Source organism: Marmota monax, unplaced genomic scaffold (assembly GCF_021218885.2).
Source record: "Marmota monax isolate L192 unplaced genomic scaffold, Marmota_monax_Labrador192_F-V1.1 WCK01_AAM20220418_F8-fsc00014, whole genome shotgun sequence".
NCBI classification, from domain to species: Eukaryota; Metazoa; Chordata; class Mammalia; order Rodentia; family Sciuridae; genus Marmota; species Marmota monax.
This window is the reverse complement of record NW_026695222.1, coordinates 17,707,379-17,728,777: the sequence shown is the minus strand read 5'-3', so window position 1 is coordinate 17,728,777 and position 21,399 is coordinate 17,707,379. Positions and strand designations below refer to the sequence as shown.

Genomic DNA, 21,399 nt, shown 5'->3' with positions numbered 1-21,399 from the left:
GAGCAGCTAAATGTGGCCTGGCTAAAGATGGAAGCCATTCCTTCCTACCTATGGGGCAAGGTAAGAGCATGTGGCGAAGCAGAGCCCATCCATGAGGTTTAGAAAGACAGCATAAGAGAGAAATGGCTTCTCTCACCTGTAAATCCTGAGTGACAAGGATGCTGATGGGCTGCTGCAACTATCTTTCCTAATACACTGCAAGGACCTAAGAGGAAGCCACACTCCCAGTAAAGCCAGGAGGCGGAGACAAAACCCTGAAGCCTCCCTGAGCCCAAGTCCACTGTGCCTTGACATCCCCTTTCCGAGAGCCAATCTCATCTCTGTTTAGGGAAGCTGCTGGAGCTGAGTCTCTGCCCTTCCAACGGCAAAGGGAATCAACCATGAAGGCAGAGCACGGTGAAGGGATCCGCTTTCCAGGAGCTGGCAGCTGGCTGGGATGTGACACAACCATGTGAAGAGATTGTATCAGTCAACATTTAAACTACGAGGAGTTTATGATTAATTACTAGATGCATTAATAATTAATTATTAATATCTGGTACGTGAACTGCTGAACTAAAAGGCAATAGCTTGCTTAGGGGTGACTGGATCAACATTCTGTGTAGAAACTGAGCCAACCTGGGAAGTGAGTGGGCAGGACTCTGGGAAGGGAGGCAGACAGACTACCCACCTTTACTTCCTTCCTTTTACTTCCTTATTATCCACTCCTCAAACACCTAGAATTGGGCTCCCAGCTCCTTAAACTATTGCATGGCACTGAGAGAAAAGCTGTAGACAGTCTCCTCAGAAAACATGCCTGAGCTTTTTTTTAAAAAAATATTTTTTTAAATTGTTGATGGACTTTCATTTTCACTTATTTGTATGTGATGCTGAGAATTGAACCCAACGCCTCACGCATGCTAGGCAAGCACGATACTGCTGAGCCACAACACCAACCCCAGATGTCTGAGATTTTTAAAGCTCACCTTTTTGCCCACTATTTCAGGAAACTCCCAGGCTCCTAGAGCTTATCGAGGGACACAACCCGCTTCAGGAGAACATCCAGAACTCCCCATTAAGAACTTTGTTCTAGGGCTGGGGATATGGCTCAAGTGGTAGCGCGTTAGCCTGGCATGCGTGCGGCCAGGGTTCAATCCTCAGCACCACATACAAACAAAGATGTTGTGTCCGCCGAGAACTAAAAAATAAATATTAAAAAAAAAAAAATTCTCTCTCTCTCTCTCTAAAAAAAAAGAACTTTGTTCTATTCAAACCCCACTCTAAGGAGAGCAGCCTGAACATGGCAGGGTTGTCCATCTGGACCAGCCTTCCTCCATTGTCTCTGGGCATTTGGTATGCTCTCCTTAGGTCACCCAGTGGGTTGGGGAGAGGCCACAATCTCCTGTTCCCAACCACTGCCCTGTCTCCTGAGATGCGAGAGGGATGGAGACCTCAGATTTGTCTGCTCAGGGTCCCAGCTCCTGTGGGAATGGGCCTTTTCTACTCTCCATAGGGCCACAGCTGCCCCAAGCTGGGTCAGCCACACAATTTGTTCCCTGAGAATTTGGGAACTGGGACCAGGCAGGAAGGTAGCCTCTCTATGAGATGCTGCAGCTGAAAGATGTAAACCCTGGAAGCTGTCATGGTTGTTTCATCTCACCACAGGACAGCGAGCAGAAGAAGCAGGCCCCGTGAGAGAAGTTAAAGAGGAAAGGGTTGGGGAGAGCAGGCAGAGGGCTTGCAGACAGCAGCGATGGAGTCCCAGGTCCCCACCCCCTCCCAGGTGCCCTGCTGCATCCCTGCTCTTGGGTTCTGGGACAGCACCTTCTCTTCTTAGTACGTCTATAGCGCATGGAAACTACCTCAAGTTGGTTGGGCGTGACCTAAGTTCAGGAGTTTCCTTAATCTTTCTGGGGGGTTGCAGGGGAACAGGGGATTGAACCCAGGGGACTCTACCACTGAGCTACAGTCACAGCCTCTTTTTATATTTTGAGACAAGGTCTCCCCAAGTTGCCCAGGCTGGCCTCGAACTTGTGATCCTCTTGCCTCAGTATACTGAGTATCCAGGAGATACAAGTCACTCTTAGGTTTCAAGTAAGAATGCCATGTGAATGAAATAGTCCCCGGGTCTCAAAGCCCAACTTCCCACTAGCTCTCCCTTCCCACTAGCTACTCCCATCTGGGAGTAGCTTGCCATTATTTCAAACTTAACACACCTAGAACTGGCCATCTTGTACTCTCCTAAAATTGGTTTGTGCTTTAGGGAAATCATTTAAGGACTAAACCAGTGGCTGCTTATTAGAATCACTTAGGCGTCATAAGAAAACACTAATCTGAGACTCTGAAGAACATCTAGATCGGAATCTCTATGGGTGCAATCCAGGCCTTTGAAAATTCCCCAGATGGTTCTCATGTGCAGCCAGGTGCAGAACCATGGTCCAGCGCAAAGATGGGCAATCTGAAGGATCACTCCCTGGCTCCTGTTCATGGCAAATATCACTGAACAATTTCTTTCCTCCAGAGCCTTGAAGCAGCCTCAGAACCCTTTTCACCACCAGTCAAGATACAACCAATAACTAACCAGAAAGAACATAAGGATCTTGTATTTCAGAATCTGGCCTTCAAAGAAGAAAAGTTCGGATTAAGTGTGGCCCAGGTCTCAATCAGGCTCAAACAAATGTTTGTTTTCTCAGGTCTTAGTTTAATGAGGTGTCAATAAGGAAACCTAATTTGGCTTAGAATCGTAAAGACTGAGGATTGGTTCCTTTCTCATACTATGAAAAGAAGGGGGTGGGGTGGGAAACATTTGTGTGTATTTCTTTCTTCCTTCCCTGATTACCCCCAAAAGAGCTTTCAAATAATCTGCTAAGTACTGAAATACTGAAGTCATAAACTAGTTGCAAAAAAAAAAAAAAAAAATCGGCTTACTGGAACAACAGGAAAGACATTCTTTTGCTTTTCAAAGGCTTTCCCATCATCTGGAGCCAAAAATATTATCTTCTGACCCAAAAAGCTACTAATAAACCTTCTTTCTATAGGCCTAGCAAGAGGGATGATTTTGCCCTAAGCAAAAGGGATAGAGAGAGCTGGGGCTGTGGCTCAGTGGTACAGTGGTAGAGCGCTTGCCTAGCCGTGTGAGGTCCTGGGTTCGATTCTCAACACCACATAAAAATAAATGAGTAAGATAAAGCTATGGAAAAAAAAAGTTACCTCATTAAAAAAAGGGGGGGGGAATAAGATTGTTCTCTGGGTTCTCCCCCCACACTTCTGCCCCCTCTCCCGCCTCCTGCCATTCTCCACTTCCAGGTACCTCCCTACTGCCCTGGGACTACCAGGAATCCCTCAGAGCGGCCTTCAATTCCAGGGGTTCCCTCTCTCCTGAAAATCTCCTGGCCCCAAGTTAAAGCCTCCTCTTTTCTCCTCCACACCAAATTCCAGTTAGCTGTAGACACAACCTCCAAGCAGCACAGTGCCAGCACCTGACCTCTCCTAATCCTGTTTATACGCAAAATTCTGTGCTTCTTCTTTCCATGCACTTAGGAGTTTGGGAAGCAAGAGAAGCCTTCCTTACGGGACACAGAAGAAAAGTGGCAGGAGAATCCCTGTGTAATCAGGGCCATTTTTGTTGCCTTAGTGCAATAAAAAGTTGGATTAATTATACTTTTTTTTTTTTTGCTACTAATCCATTGAAAAGCTCAAGAAAAAAAAAAGTTAAAACACTAAGCTTTAGTTACAAAGGCAGTTCCTTTGTGTGAGCATCACTCCCCTAAACTACAAGATAAACAAAACCAAGATGTGCTGTCCTATATTTATATTCTAAAAGATGAGGCCTTGTCCCCGATTAACCTCTCAAGGGTGGGGGTGGGGAGATGGGGGCATATTTTTGAGCCTTTTTCAACTCTCTGCCTCAAAGAGAATAGGAAAGGGTCCCCTTTTCTGCAAGTTGGCTGGATTGACCCAGACCTCTGCCACTCACCTTGAAGGGTTCCTAGTCACACTAGTCACAGGAGGTGAGTAGCTTCCCACCTCTCAGATGGCCACACCTCTGACTACATCTCTGCCTATAAAACCAGAACAGTCAGCACCTCCCTCCCCTGGGACTCCAGAAGGCTTCATCAGCAGCCAGTGACAATAAAAATGTTTGTTATTTATAATACCCAATAGCATGCCAAGTCTGTGAGGACAGAGCCCAAGAGCACAGGGACTGTTTTTAAAGTGTGATATAGTTGAGGGTGAAAAACTCCATGGTGACCTCCTTAGAAAACCAGAGTAAGAAGCAGACAGAACCACCAGAGGCCGTGAGCCTGTCCACCCCCACCAGCGTCTTTCCCTCCCCATGGCTCTCCTCACCCCTGCTCGTTCCCTGCATGCTGAAACTCCCAGGTTCTGTCCTGGGCCCTCTTTTCTCCTGCGGAGACCTCATCCCTTCTCATGGCTTCCTTGACATCTCATCAACTCCCTGAAGCTGGTCAACACTCTATCCAGAGCTACCGCCTTCTGCTATACATGTGGAAATCCACTTGCTTAGTGGACAAAATCACCTGGACGTGTTACAGGCACCTGTTTAAAACAGACTCAGGCCAAGCACCGTGGTGCACACCTGTAATCCCAAGTACTGAGGCAGGAGGAGGCTGAGGCAGGAGGATCTCAAGTTCAAGGCTACTCTGGGCAACTCAGAGAAACCCTGCCTCAAAGAAAAAAACAGAAAAGGCTTGGATGTGGCTGGGTGGTCAAGTGCTTGCCTGGCATGTGTGAGCAACTGGGTTCAATCCCCACTCCATCCCACGCCTGCTCCTTCACCAGGGCTCCCCACGCATCTGCAACCCTCTTCATCCTTCCCGCCACATAAGCAGGATCTCCAGGATATAGCCATCTTTTAAATTAATGGGTCTCCAGAATATATTATATATTGTTAAATTAAAAAAGGAAGGAATAAAACTATGTTTAAGGGTAGGCTATCTTTCATAAATCAAAGAAGGGAATATGAATACACATGTATATATACAACACACACATATATATGCATTTATTTGTATTAAGAGAAAACCAATACATCAAAATAATAAAGACATATCACAGTAATAAAACTGGTTCCCTACAGGGGGAGAAGGGAATAGGGTGGAGGATAACGAGATTAAAAGAAACTTCTGTGAATAAATCTTATTATATAATTTGACTTCTGGTAATGTATATAAATGTCTTATATAATTTTAAAAGAAAATAAATAAAAAAGGAAAAAAAAAAAATCCCTGGAAATTAAAAACAACGAAGCAAACTAACCTTACTGTATGACATTATGGAGAATATACCTACACAGAGAAGACTTCTTCTTTTTTTCTTTTTTTTTTTTTTGTAATTCTAGCAAATAGAGCCCAGGGTCTCACACATGGTGCTAGCTAAGCAAGCACTCTACCACTCAGCTATACCCCAGCCCCCACCATACAAAGAAAACATTACTAAACACAATATTGTATAGCACCCCCTCCCTCGGGGACATATTCTAAGGCCAAAAAGAACCACAAAGAAACTTTAAATTTTGGGCTGGGGATGTGGATCAAGCGGTAGCACGCTCGCCTGGCATGCGTGCGGCCCGGGTTCTATCCTCAGCACCACATACAAACAAAGATGTTGTATCCGCCAAAAACTAAAAAAAAAATAAAATAAATATTGAAATTCTCTCTCTCTCGCTCTCCCCCTCTCTCTTTAAAAAAAAAAAAAAGAAACTTTAAATTTCATTCTCAGTCTTTTTTTTTTTTTAAATATTTATTTAGTTAGTTAGTTAGTTTTAGGTAGACACAGTATCTTTATTTTATCTTTATGTGGTATTGAGGATTGAACCCAGTGCCCTGCACATGCCAGGAGAGTACGCTACCACTTGAGCCACATCCCCAACCATCTTACTGTTAGCAGTGAAAAAAAATTAAAACTATAATCAGTATGTTGTAAGTATGCAAAATAGAGTTAATATTAAAAAAAAAAAAAAAAAAAAAACCTGCTTTCCTTAGAAAGTTCTCCTTGCAAGGGTGACCCTTGACTGGCATCTAGGAACATGAATTTGGATGGTTCCCACAATTCCCAGAACTGATAAGAGTGGCTCACTATGATTAAGCCATTTGAGCAAATGATATGGTTTATGTTGAACACCTGCCTTCTTTCTAGAAGTCTGGGATTTGGATTCAGGGTAGGTACACAGTGCTTATGTGATCAGCCCACAATAAGAACCTGGGCACAGTCCATAATGAGCTCCCCTGCTAGATAACACTTCATATGATTTGTCACATTCTGTGTGACTCCAAGGGACAGCACTCTTGTGCCTATTTTTCTCCAGTCCTCACTGCATGTACATTTTCCCCTGGCTGATTTTGCTTTGTATCCTTTCAACTGTGGTAAATCAGAGTTGTGAGTCCTCCTAGTGAACCACTGAGCCTGGAGTGCTCTTGGGAACCCTAATACAGCACATAAGTCATTTTGTTAATGTTACCAGGAAACCAGATTCCAGCATAAGACTAAAAGATACAAGATACCAGGGGCTGGGGTTGTGGCTCAGCAGTAGAGCGCTCACCTCGCACATGCGGGACCCTGAGTTCAATCCTCAGCACCACATAAAAAATAAATTAGTAAATGAAGATATTGTGTTCAACTACAACGAAAAAAAAGGATACAAGATACTAGTATAAGATCATATTAAAAAAAAAAAACTATGATCTTAAACATGAATTGAAACTACCAATATGAATTCACAACTCTTTTTCTTAAAAAATTATTTAAGCTGGATGCAGAGGCACATTGTATTCTCAGCTTGAGGTTAAGAGGATTACAAATTTGAGGCCAGATTCAGCAACTTAGTGAGATCTTGTCTCAAAATAAAAAATAAAAAGTCCAGGAGTCATGGTGCACGCCTGTAATCCCAACAGCTCCAAAGGCTGAGGCAGGAGGATTGCAAGTGTGAGGCCAGCCCCAGCAATTTAGTGAGGTCCTTAGCAACTTTGTGAGACCGCGTCTCAAAATAATAATAATAAAAAAAAGAGCTGGGGATATGATTCAGCACCCACTGGGTTCAATCCCCAATACCAGAAAGAAAAAAGAAAAAGGACTGGGGCAGTAACTCAGTGGTTTGGCACCCCTAGGTTCAATCCCCAGCACCACAAAAAAAAAAAAAAAAAAAAAGAAAGTTTGAAATTATTGGTCTACACTGGAAGATGATTGAGCTAAAAATCACTACTCTAAAGGGAAAGGACCAAGCATTTATACTGCTTTTCAGTATGAGAAAAATTTCAGAATATCCACATAGGTGATAAGGAAAAGGTCCTCACTAAAGAATTCTAGCTAATAAAAGCAGAGGGAAATAATGGACCTAAGCAATGATCATGAATGGACGCTAAAGTCATCTTGGTCAAAGAGTGATGAGAGCTTTTATAATAGAAGAATCAGGTGACAACAAATGAACTGGCTAGAACCTATAAATAGATGTGTGGCAGCCAGACGCCCAGTGCCTATTGATGTACAACACCAAGTACAGAGCGCTGGCCATAGGGTGTTCGCAATAAATAACCTAATCTGAATGGACTCAGGCCTCAGGATGGAACTTCCTGTGGGCGGGACATATGGGAACAGAGAAACATGTTATAGGACCCCACAGAGGCAACTGGCCAAATTCTGGGATGTGGAAATCCTAGGTGACAAAGATTTCCTTTCTCCAACAAATCAATGTCAGGGGAAATGTGGTGGGCAATAACAGTGGGTGGAGAAGGGTGTTACAGTTTTAGAATAAAGACATTTACAGACTAGAATCAAAACAACAAAAAAAGCCAATCATTCTGATGGTGTCCTTCTCTTTATTTAAATCCTCCAGGCCTTGGCAGCACAGCTCACAATGTCTCCTCTGTGCTCTGACAGTCACCTTCATTCAGTTCCTTGAACTAACCTGTTCCTTTACCCCTCAGGTCCCTTTCCTTGGCAGGTCCCTCTCCATGGAATATTACCCTCACCCCTTCCCCACTTTACCTGATAGAAGCCTGCTCATTCATTTCCTTTCTTAAATACTGTTTTCTTAGCAAGGGGAAGAGCCCAGCTCTTACCTCAAGGTATGTCAGTGCACCCCCCACCCACTACACACATTCACTATGTTCTGTATTCCTTTTGGTACTGGAAATTTAACCCAGGAATACTTTACCATTGAGCTACATCCCCAGCCCTTTTTGTTTTTTAATTTGAGACAGGGTCTAAGTTGCTTAGGGCCTTGCTAAATTGCCAGGGCTGGCTTTGAACTTGTAATCTTCGTGTCTCAGCATCCCAAGCTGCTGAGGTTATAGACATGCACCACCACACCTGGTGCAAATTCATTTTTTAAAAATATTTTTATGTATATTTTTTAGTTGTAGATGAACACACAGTATCTTTATTTATTTTTATGTGGTACTGTGGATCAAACTCAGTGCCTCACACTTGATGCAAGGCAAGCGCTTTTCCACTGAGCTACAGCCTCAGCCCCAAATTCATTTTTTTTTAAATATCTGCCTTTCCCACAAGGAAGACCTTGAAGGCAGACATCATATCTTTCATCACTTTTACATGTAGGCACTAAATAAAAATCCCCTTAACAGATGCATGAACAAGTATTAGTTATGTGGTTCAATCCAGCAGGTGGGAATTCAGGGACACACCACTTCACTAAGGCCCAGGATCGTCTACTGATCTTGGTTGTGATGACATCCATGTTAGTACTCAGAACCCAGACTGGCACTAAAGAGCTCAGGCTCACAGGGAAGGACTTACCACCTCATGGGACTTGGGAATGGGTACGATGATGGCCAACACACAGATGAGCTGGAAGATGGCCCCCAGGAAGAGTCCGTACCGTAGAAGGTTCTCCAGGAAGGTAGGCTCAGGCACCTCAGGAGGTGAGAAGTCTAGGTCGGAGGCCATGGCCCAAGCCACCTGCTGCTTGAGGTCTCTGACTCACCACTCTTTACAGCCAATTTCTAAATGCAAAGGGTAAGTAAGCATCATGTTTCTAAAACTTTTTTTTTTCCTGGGTGGGGGGACAGTGTTCATGGTGGTGGGGATCAAAACCAGGGCCTTCTGAACACCAGGCCAGCGCTCTACACTGAGCCACATCCTCAGTTCCCTCTACTACTGATTTTTAAATGATCCTGCTTGCATAAACACACATACATTCAAGACTATATAAAGCAATTGTAGTGAAATGTTAACAGTTCTTGGATCTAATTAGAGAATAATTAGAATAAAAACATTTACAGAATAAAAATTAAAATAAGAAAAAAGCCAATCATTCACAGTGAGCCGTTCTTCCAACTTTTTCATAGTTTTCCAAATATAAAGTTAAGAAAAATAAATAAGTAAATGCAAAGGGAAATACTTCCAACAAAAATCTCAAATCACATCTGTAATCCCAGTGACTTGAGGAGCTAAGACAGGAGGATCCCAAGTTTGAGGTCAGCCTCAGCAACTTAACGAGATCCTGTCTCAAAATTAAAAAAAAAAAAAAAAAAAAAAAAATAGAAAGGGCTGGGAATGTGGCTCCACAGTAAAGTGCCCCTGTGTTCAATATCCAGTATCAAAAAAAAAAAAAAAAGAAAGAAAGAAAGAAAAAGCCAGGCAAGGTGGTCACACGGGCCTATAATCCCAGCAGCTCCAGAGGCTGAGGCAGGAGGATCACAAGTTCAAAGCCAGTCTCAGCAACTTAGTGAGGCCTAAGGAACTTAGTGAGAGACCCTGTCTCAAAATAAAAAATAAAAAGGACTGGGGATGTGGCTCAGTGGTTAAGTGCCCTTGAGTTCAATTCTATCCCTGGCCAGGAAAAAAAAAAAACAAAACTCAAATCAATGTACATTTCCTAAAGGACTGCTATGTTTCAGGTTTTGTATATTCATTTCTTTACCCATCTAGTCATTCACCAATGAATACTGATTGAATACCAAGCATTAAAGAGTGAGCAAAACAGACAAATCCCTGTTCTCTTGGGACCCCTGCTCAGGAGGGAAGCAGAAAACAAATACACTGAGATGTGATATGCTAGGAAGTTTTGGAAAACATCTAAGCAGGACATCATTTTATTTTACATGGAGTGACAGGAAAGCCCTCTCTGAAGAACAGAAGTGAGAATGAAGTGGCAGAGATCTGAGGTGAGGGAGCGAGCCACTTGTTATCTGAGGGAGTCTGTTACAGGTAGAAAGAAAAGCAAGTGCAGAGGCCTGGGGCAGGGAAATGGGACAACAAGGCCAGAGAGGAGCCCTCAGGAGGGAGAGTAGAAGCAACAGAGACTAGAGAGGGGCGGGGCAGGCCTTGTAGGACCCTCAAGCTTCTGATTTAACTGAGTAAAATGTAAAGCCACTGACAGATTTTGAGCAGAGAAGTGACATGATCTGAATTACTTTTTTTTTTTTAATGGGGGGAGGGAGACCACAGGGAAGGGGCAAAGTGGACACATGAAGACCAACGAGGAGGCCACTGCCAAAAAGTCAGACAAGCAATGTTGGAGGCATGCACAACAGGGGCGGCTGTGGCCAGTAACAGCAGGTCCAGCCTCAACCCACCTCTCTCACCTTTGCTTTCACTGGTGCCCCCATTCCTAACACCTGGAAGAACTGAGCTGCCTGTGGACCTCTAAGAGCACTGGGCTCTTTAAAACTCCTGGGCCTCTGCCCAGCAACACACTCTGCCAAGAATAGCCTTCCCCAAGGCTGAGGTGAGTGGCACCCCCAACATGTCTTTCTTGTCACCCTCCTCCTCCCCTATTTGACTGTACTGTTTCTTCTCTACCAAGCACCCGCAAATGGCTTCCTTCTACCCATCTCAACAATAAAGGTAAATGTACATCAGCATCAGTGCACCTGAATCCATAGCCCTTTGCATTTTCAGGGATCTGGGCCATGGTGCAATTTTCTGCTAAACCTAAGCTCTCCAATATGGTGACCATGAGCCACACATGGCTATCTAGACTTAGAACACACAGCTAGTCTGAACTGGGATGACTGTTAGGTTTAAATACATGCCCAATTTCAAACATTTAGTATGAAAAAATACTCACTAGTAATTTTATATTGATTAGATGTTGAAATGATAACTATGCTAAACAAATTATATTACTAAAATTAATTTCACCTAACTTGAAAAAGAACAAAGTTGACAAATTCACTTTATGATTTCAAAACTTACTGCAAAACTATGGTAATCAAAATGATATGGTACTGACATAAGAATAAACATTTGGACCAATAGATTGAGAGTTCAGAAATAAACATTCATATGGTCAACTGATTGATTTTCTTCCTTCCTTCCTTTCCTTTCTCCCTCCCTATTCTTTTTTCCTTGCAATACTGGGGATAGAATCCAGGGGCACTCTATCACTGAGCTATGTTTCCTGAATTTCATTTTTTATTTACAATTTATTAGTTCATTTTAGGTATACATAATATTAGGGATCATTTCAACATAATTATACAAGCACAGACTATAATTTGCTCCAATTCAGTTCCCACTACTTCTCAAACTCTTCCTCCTCTCCTCCCTCCCCTGTTCCCTTTTCTCTACTCTATTGTTATTGCTTCTATTTATTTATAATTATTTTTAATTAGTTCCTTATGGATATACATAAAGGTGATATTCACTATGGTATATTCACATATTTTTGATTTAGAGACAGGGTCTAGCCAAGTTGCCCTGCTGACCTCAAACTTACAATCCTCCTGCCTGTAATCGCAATTACAAGTTCAACTGATTTTCAAAGAAGGGAGGAAAGATCCTTTCCTTTGAGTAAGGAAAGAACAATCTTTCAACAAATGGTGCTAGGAAACTGGACACCCAAGTGCAAAATAATGAAGTTGGACTCTTAACCTTGAACCATATAGAAAAACTAACTCTACCTGAATCTTTATCTAAATTTAAGAGCTAAAACTCAAACTACTGGAAAAAAACAGGGAAATTTCCATGACACTGAATGGCAATGATTTCTCAGATGTGACATCAAAAGCATAACAAAAGAAAAAATTAAGCCAGGCACAGTGACGCACACCTACAATACCAGCAACTCGGGAGGCTGTTACTTCAAAACAAAAAATAAAAAGGGCTAGGATATAGCTCAGTGGTAGAGTGTTCCTGGGTTCAATCCCCAGTACTAAAAAAGAAAAAAAAAAAGAAAAGAAAAAACGTGAACTTCACATTAAAATTGAAAACAGTGTATGAGAGGCCGTCACCCAAGAGAATGAAAAGACAACCTGTGAAATGGGAGATATATCTGTAAGTCCTATATCTCGTAAGGGTCTAGTATTCAGAACATATAAACAACTTTCACAAGGCAACACTACCACCAGCAGCACAATCCAATTTAAAAATGGGCCAATTTCTCGGAAATGGACAATTTCTGGGAAAAAAAAGATATACAAAAATCAACAGGCACATGCAAAGATGCTCAACATTACTGGTTGTCATGGAAATGCAAATCAAAACCATAAGACATTACTGTTCACCCATTAACATGGTTACTATTAAGAAATAGGTGGAGGAGATAACAAGGTTTGACAATGTGGAGAAACTGAAATCCCTATGCATTGCTTGGTGGGAATGTAAAATGATGCAGCTGCTGAGGAAAATAGCTTGGTTTCTTCCAAAAATTAAACACAGGATTATCATACAATCCAGCAATTCCACTCCTAGGTATACGCCCAAATGAACTAAAAGCAAAGATTCAGATACCAATATTCAGTCACAAGAGCCAAAAAGAGAAACAACCAAAAGTTCAACAGATAAAACAAAATGTGATATACACATATAATGGAATATTATTCAGACATAACAAGGAACAAAACCTGGACACATGCTACAACATAGATAAACCTTGAAAACATGTGGTAGAGTACTCCCAACCCCAGCAGTTTTTCTTTTAATTGGTATGGAATTGTTTAAGGGGATGAAAAACTTCTGGAACTAGATAGTGGCAATGGTTATTCAACATCGCCAATACCACTGAATTTTTTCTTTAAAATATTTTTAGTTGTAGATAGACACAATACCTTTATTTATTTGTTTTTATGTGGTGCTGAGGTTCGAACCCAGTGCCTCACACGTGTGAGGCAACCACTCTATCACTGAGCTACAACCCAAGACCTACCACTGAATTTTATACTTAAAATGGCTGAAATGATAAATTTTATGTTATGTATATTTTACCTGTTTTATTGATTTATTTTTAGTACCAGGAATTTAACCCAGGGGCACTGAACTACATCTCTAGACCTTTTTATTTTTTGAGACAGGGTCTTGTTAAGTCACTAAGGCTGAACTTGAACTTGCAATCCTGCTGCCTCTGCCACAGCTGGGATTACAGGTGTGTGCCACTATACCTGGCCTTCTACGACATTTCCATGGGACAGCCTCGGGCACAAGAGACTGTCTGAAAGACCTTCATTCACCTTGGCTCTGCTGCTGCTCTGCTTTGCAATGTTTTCCCAGCATGAAGTGTGGCTGCAGGATAATAGGGTGACCTACTAAGTAAAGTGAGTGGGATCTACACAATTGTGCGTCACTTCAAAGGTCGTGTGTGGGCCAGCAGGGTAGCCACTTTTCACCTCAGTTCTGCCTACTTTGAGAATGGCCTTCAGAGCCCGAGACTCATTTAGTTTTTCCCCCAGAATCCTCAGAGTTGGCAGATCTTCATCCTCCCAGGAAGGATTTGACTTCTGGAAAGAGGCCAACATCACTGAGTTCCAAATGTGGTGAATCAGGTGGGGCATCACGCTCAGGAATACCATTTTTGGTCAAATACAAGGTATCACACTCAGACTCCAGGCAGATTGTTTGGAGTGGCTCATAAACTGGCCCTGGAGTGAATTCCAAAGCAGATGCCAGAACAACTTCACTGGAAGAACCGCACAGCCCCTCAGGGGCACCAGCACATGGCTCCCAAAGTTTTAAGAAAGCGGTCTCATTTCTCCAGTTGCACCTCGTAAAGTAAAATGTTCTTGGCCCCAAGCTTTACTCTTAAGGCTGTAACAGGTCTACTGGGTTTATCAATACTCAGATTTATTAGTGTTACTAAAAGCAACATTATTATTGATACTTGAGGTGGGTCTTTGGAAAGATAGGGCAGGCATCCAGAAGTTGGAGGCACAGAGTTTGACTCTATCAGCAAATAGCTACACTTTGGGTGATCCCTTGACCTCTTGGAGACTTGTTCTCCTGAGACAAGCAACATTATCTCTTCAAAGTATAATGCATTTAGGCTATTTTTAAAAATGGCATCTAGGTAATAGATAACAAGAGTCATAAGTGATTATATCCTTTGACTGAACAATTTACTTCCTAGAATTTATAGAAAGGAAACAATTCAAAAGAAGAAAAAGCCTTCAGGTACAAAAAAGTTCATAGCAGTGCTATTCATAATACTGGAAAACAGGAAGTAACAAAGTACCCAACAATAAGGAAGCAGCTGACCCAATTACAGCTTATCACAGTATAGCCGACTTTGCTTAAATCTACATGGGACAAAATATTGTGTTATTGGGTAAATCTTTGCAATATAATACTAATTAAAAAAACAAACGATTGTATAAACAATCTGATTGCAATTACGTATAACGTTATTTCACTGGTTGTCATAGAAATGTCATGATTTCACTGGCTAAAGATCAAGAAACAACTGGAAAATGTAAATAGTTGCTGTTAAGGTGAAGGACACTAGAAAAACTCATGCCTTATCTACTTGCTTCTCAAGACTTTTGCTATAGTACAATTAAGTACTGTTCAATAAAACTTTTTGCAATGACAGAAAAGTTATATACGTTTTCTCCAAATGGCGGCCACCAGCCACACGTGGCTGTTAAGTACCTAATACAGCTAAAGAGGAACTAAATTTTTAATCTGAATTTTATTTACTTTTAATGAACTTAACTATAGGTACATGTGGCTAAAAGTGCTGTCCTGGGAAGCACAGGTGTAACAGGAGCGTTCAAAGGTCTACAAAACAAAAGACTTCCCCTATGCTGCACATGCTTCAAAGCTCCCACCTGTTTCCTCATTTTCTCTGCATCTTGTGTTTACCTCCCAGTCTGCCCATCAGTACTTCTGGGTTTTCCTTTCCTGTTACAGCCATCACTGGAGTCCTACACATTCTTCAGATCTCAACTAGGAGACTCTCACCCCTGAGACTCCACTACCTGGGACAGGGCCGCTGCAAATCATTTGCCAGGTACAGTGCACAGCACTTTATGAATCAGTTTCTCATTCCCTCCACAACCACTATGGAGGTGGGAATTACTACCATGGATGAGGAAACTGAGGCTTGGAGAGCCAGGGATCACTAAGCCATGAGCAAAGTCAGGATTCAAAGTGGCTGGCTCCTCCACTGGCAGAGCTTTACTGCTAGGTCAAGAGGAGTGGCCCACTAGTGAGCCATGGAAACCGTTTGGAAGGCACCAACCAGCACTTTCTCTTTTTAACTTTATTAGCCAGCACTTAATTTTAATAAAATTAATTATTTTATTTTAATAAAATAAATGGCAACAGAAAATATTAGAGTGTATCACATTGGTAAGGGCTATCTCAGATGGATTTCTCAGATGAAGACTTAAAATGTATTTTCTATTGTTTGAGAAATGTTAGTGAACCATTCATTATAAGGCTTTCTCTGAGTGAAAGGGGAGCCACTGGAAGGTTCAAGCAAAGAAATTACATGATCCTTCTGGCTGCTGTGTTGAGAACAGAATATAGAAGGAAAGACCAGAAGCAGTGAAACCAGATAGACTATTATAACAAGTCAAAGACAAGGCAAGAGGGCTGGGGGTTGTGGCTCACTGATCGAGCGCTCTCCTGGCACACATGAGGCACTGAGTTCGATCCTCAGCACCACATAAAAATAAAACAAAGGTATGTGTCCTCCTACAACTAAAAAAAAAAAAAAAAAAAAAGAGGACTGTTCAGGTGAAATCTGAAAGTAGTAAAATGATCCCCAATGAAGGGGAATGATTCTGTATGATACTGTAATGGTGACCAGCAGACATTAAGCAGTCATCAAAAACTATAAAAATTGTCAAGTGCAGTGGTGCATGCCTGTAACTTGTGACTCAGGAGGCTGAGGCAGGAGGATCACAAGTTCAAGGCCAGCCTGGGCAACTTAGACCTTGTCTCAAAATATAAAATAAAAAGAGATGGGCTAGGGTTGTGGCTCAGCGGTAGAGCACTCGCCTAGCACATGTGAGGTGGTGGGTTGATCCTCAGCACCACATAAAAATAAACAAATAACGGGCTGGGGATGTGGCTCAAGCGGTAGCGCGCTCGCCTGGCATGTGTGCGGCCCGGGTTCGATCCTCAGCACCACATACAAACAAAGATGTTGTGTCCACCGAGAACTAAAAAAAATAAATAAATATTAAAAAAAAAAAAAACAAATAAAATAAAGGAAAAAAAAGGGATGGGGATATAGTTCAGTGGTAAAGCAACCCTGGGTTCAATCCCCAGTACTTCAGGCTGTAAAATTTTACGGCACAAAGAGCAAATTGAATGTTTTAAAATGCTAATATTTTTAAAAATCACAGGTCCAGAAATCTCAGGATGGAATGCAGATGGTGACATTCTGAATCCAAATGTATTATAAACAACTTCACTGAAAGGGTGGAAGGAATAAGATGATGACCTACATAACTTTAGAAATGAGAGGTCTGTAAAACCAAAGGCAAAAGGTACATATGAATTATACTCTAGTTGATAAAGTTGCTTTCCACAAGGTATACAGGTAAACAATTCTGAAAACCCTATACGTGTACACCAGAATAAGCAAAGGGATGGTGGCAGTCATAGGTGGAGTGAGAAGTCACAGATTAGAAAAGGAAACTAGAATAATCCACACAGTAATAAGGAATGAGAGTTGAGGAATCAATATGCTTAGTTTACTAGATACATTTACATATAGAAATATTTATAGAGGGCTGGAGTTGTGGCTCAGTAGCAGAGCACTTCCCTTGCACATGTGAGGCACTGGGTTCGACCCTCAGCATCACATAAAAATAAATAAAATAAATAAAGACATTGTGTTCATGTATAAGTAAAAAAAAATTTTAACAGAAATATTTACAGATACATGTATATACACATATGTCTCTTACTCTGTCCACTTATATGGCCTAGAAGCAAGGACAGACACCCCAGTAGCAATGAGCACAACATATGTCCAGATATTAGTTTCTGGGCCATTCTCCAATAAAAAGAACCAAGACTCCTTGGTAAACGGCTAATTCGAAGACTGGGGAAGAAATACACAGGATGACCCTGATGCATAAAAATATGTAAGTGCTTAAAAAAAACTAAGCAAACAAATGAAACATTAAGGGGGTTACATCAGCAGGAGAGCTCCCAATAGCAACACCTGAAACAATCAGAGCAACAAAATGAAGTAGTAATGGGTTACAACCCAAAGTACAAAATAAATACCGAGTCTATACTGACAAAAATAAATGTTTGAATAAGTAAATAAATGGTGGAGCACAGAAAAATCTCCCATGGAAGCCAGACACAGTGGCACTCATCTGTAATTCCAGCTACTTAGAGGCTGAGATAGGAGGATCACAAGTTCAAGACCAGCCTCAGCAATTTAGCAAGACCCGCCTCAGCAATTTAGCAAGACCCTGTCTCAAAATAAAAAATAAAAAGGGCTAGTGATATAACCCAATGGTAGAGTGCCCCTGGATTCAATCCCCAGGACCAAAATAAAATAAAATCTCCATGGAGAATTCCGAATAATTTATGTAGATACTCCACTTTTAAGTGTGGGGCATAATTCCACACTTCTAAGCGTGGGCTGTGGATAATTACTTTCTTCCAAGAGTATACGGTATGAAAATGCAGTGAGAGGAGTAAATTTACAGTAAAACAAAACAAAACAAAACCCTGACTACTGCCTCAAGCCAACAGTGATAACCCACACTGGTTCTCTGTACTCTCCTTGAAACCCAGTCTAAGCAGAAGAACTGACAAATCCCAACTGGTAGGTTATTCAGCAAAGTATCTAACCATAATCCTCAAAACTGCCAGGATCACTCAAACAGGGAAAATATGAGAAACCATTACAGCCAAAAAGGGTGAAAGGAGACAAGACTATTAAAGGTACTGTGGTCGGGGCTGTGGCTCAGTGGTAGAGCACTTGCCTGGCATGTGTGAGGCACTGGGTTCGATTCTCAGCACCGCATATAAATAAATAAAATAAAGGTCCATCAACAACTAAAACAATGTTAAAAAAAAAAAAAAAAAAAAGAAGGTACTATGGTCACCTAGATGGGATCCTGGTACAGAAAAAGGGCATTAGGGAAAAAACTGAGAAAATCTGAATAATTTGGCAAATGTACTGCATGAGAACTCCCTTCAGTATAGTCACAATAATTTTGTAAATCTGAGTGGCACACACATGTAATCCCAGTGACTCCAGAGCTGATAGGATGGCAAGTTTGAGGTCAGCCTGAGCAACTCAGCGTGACTCCTTTCAAAATAAAATAAAACATAAAAAGGACTAGGGAGGGCTAGGGATGTAGCTCAGTAGTAAAGCACACCTGGATTTAATTCCCAGCACACACCCAAAAATTATAACATTATATTATAATAAAAATTATGCAAATGTGGTCTTTCTCTCAAAATATTTTTCCCGTACTCACCCTTCCTGTGGTGAGGACACAATGCCTACATAATGAGGTTAGGTGAGGTGAATGATGTAGGCACTGTGATGCAGTGTTAAGCTACTATTAACTTTCATTTGCTTCAGTTGATCCTGAATCACGGGCCAAGACAACCATGGGCGGTTGGATGTCAAGAACAGATAATGTTGACGGCTGGGGGCTGGGGATTCTTTTTTTTTAGAAATTTTATTAGTTGTTGATGGATATTTATTCATTTATTTATATGTGGTGCTGAGAATCCAACCCAGTGCCTCACACATGCCAGGCAAGTGCTCTACCACTGAGCCATAACCCCAGCCCTGGCTGGGGATTCTTTTTTTTTTTTAAGAATATTTATTTCTTAGTTTTCGGCGGACACAACATCTTTGTTTGTATGAGCGCGCTACCGCCTGAGCCACATCCCCAGCCCTGGCTGGGGATTTATAGGAGAATTTTTTTGTGGCAAAAATCTTTCAGAACACTATAATCAGAAGTTATCTCTTGGGCCAGGGGTTGTGACACAGTGTTCACTTGCCTGGCATGTGTGAGTCACTGGCTTCGATTCTCAACACCATATATGACTAAAATAAAGGTCCATCAACAGAAAATATATATGTATACACACACACATATTTTTTAAAAAAGAAGTTCTCTCTTCTTTTTAAGTTTAAATGTGTCACCTCAGACACTGTAATCGTTTGGTAATCATATAAGAGATTTTAATGCTGTGTTCACCAAGGACAATATATATAATTTTGTTCTTCAGTGAAAATTCAAAACACTTTGGCAAATTTTGATAACACCCACTCTGCTACAGCTTCTTCCAATTCCCTACTTGTTAACTTGATGGCCTTCAACATTCTTCCACTTCCACTAGAAAGGTGGTAGTTGCAACCTCTTCAGTAATTTTTATATTTTGCAGTTCAAATCTATCCTTGAATCTGTGTAACCATCCCTGACCTGCACTAAATGGCTTCATGTTTCAGGGGATCCCTTACTGAAATCTTCAAGCAGGCTCAATGCTTTCTGGTACCAAACACTGTCATCAATAGGAACATTTTCTCTTCACTTCTTCCACCCACAAATTCAATGCCTTTCCATCTTCACTAAGCACTTACCACACGCTGTGACTGTAACTTTCGCAAGCTGAGGCATGACAGCAGGACTTTCTTCTTCACAATTTCACGGACAGGAGATTCATTCCTACCATAGATTTTAGCAACCTCAACATACTTTATTTTCTTTCCTTAGTAAGTCAGCTTAGAGGAAGGACTTTTTGGCTTGTCTTGGGCATATCCAAATTGCCAGCATCACTCATCTTGGGCTTGGGGCCTACTACTAACTAAAATAAAAGTTGCCTGAGCACAAGCACCGCAGTGCAGCATCTGATAACTTAGATGATGGCTGTTAAGTGACCACTGAGTCGGTAGCACATACAGTATGGAATCATTGTACAAAAAGGATGATTCACGTTTAGGACCAGAAGGAGGGGGATGGCGCGAGATTCATCACGCTACTCACACCTCACAATTTAAAACTTACCAATTGTTTATTTCTCGAGTTTTCCACTTAATATTTTCAGACCACAGGTAAGTGAAACTGCGGATAGGTGAGAGAATATTGTACTCATCTCCCCCTTTCCTTAGAGAACTAATGCATCCTCAGACACCGAGGCTCTACATTCACTACCTCCTGTAATGCTCAGGACAGGCCTGTGTGCCCGTTTTACAGAGGTGCAAATTGAGAACCAGAGAGGAAATGCGACCAGCCCACAGTTGCACAGTGATGCAAGGCACACTGGGGATCCGAACGCCGGGCCGACTTACTCCAGAGCTGAGGCTCCACCTGTTGCAAGAGTGGCTGGACTTGGCTGTGAGGAGCCCGGCGTTCCGGCCCGGGCTCGGGACTAAAGAGCTGGGGGGCACCAAACCCTCCCAGGAACTCCAATTCCCCACTACGAGTCACTTGCCACGCGCGCCCTGGCCGCCGCGCCATCACCCGCCCCTCCGCTCGGTTCCCGCCACAGCTCCAACTCCGCCCCGCCCGGAACCCCGGCCCGCCGCCCGCTCCTCCGCACTCACCTCCCGCGCCGCCGCGCTTCTGCCCCGGAAGTAGCTCCTGTGACCCCGTGTCCCGGAAGTGACGCGCCCGCGTGGCCGGGGTCGTGGCGAGAGCGGCTGCTGGGCTTCCTTGGGCTTCGTTGGGGTTCCGTTCCTTGCACCGGGATCCTCGCAGCGAGGCCGGGGGAGGAAAGGCCCAGACCCTCTCGATTCCCCAAGCCCTTTATCACTTAGCACGTTTCAGGAAGCCTTTACAGAAGCCTTGATTCTAAGTTAGGCCCTGAGCTAGGAGCCCACAGCGCCGACGGAGGCGAACCGAAACACCTAATTGACAGAAGGAAATCATCATGATTCGTTGGAAAAACATCCCTCGAGCTTCTTGTGTCGAGGGAGATGGAGGGAAATAAATAAATGAACATGGAATCATGATACGTGTTTGGAAGGCAAAGAACAGTCTCTGATTAGAAGGGGCGAGCCACGTGGCTGGGTTAAAGGAGACCTAGTTGGTTAGACAGAATGCGGCACCCAACCTCCACCGAGCGGAGGATGACTGCCTCCTGAAATCCGCGACCCGTGTAACCCATAGGACATGGTGGAAATCATGGAGCACCACTTTGAGATTAAGTCAGAAACGACATTGCAAGTTCCTCTTCGCTCTCTGGATTACTCATGGGAAATCCCATGTTGTGAGGACACTAGGGCAG

General features: G+C 42.5%; 1 protein-coding gene across 3 annotated transcripts in view; it reads right to left on the bottom strand.

Moving 5' to 3' along the window:
* Manbal (mannosidase beta like) overlaps positions 1–20,764 on the bottom strand; it is a 28,533-nt gene extending 7,769 nt beyond the window's left edge. The window contains exons 1-2 of one of the 3 annotated variants that reach the window (XM_046433955.2): positions 20,717–20,764; positions 8,755–8,960 (exon numbers count right to left, since the gene is read on the bottom strand). In XM_046433955.2, coding sequence (XP_046289911.1) covers positions 8,755–8,904 — 150 coding nt within the window. In that variant the 5' untranslated portion in view covers positions 8,905–8,960; positions 20,717–20,764. Of the gene's footprint in view, positions 1–8,754; positions 8,961–19,753; positions 20,364–20,461; positions 20,626–20,716 lie in introns of those variants that run through there. The other 2 variants (XM_046433957.2, XM_058575517.1) reach the window with 2 other exon arrangements.
* Between the last annotated feature and the right edge of the window lie 635 nt (positions 20,765–21,399).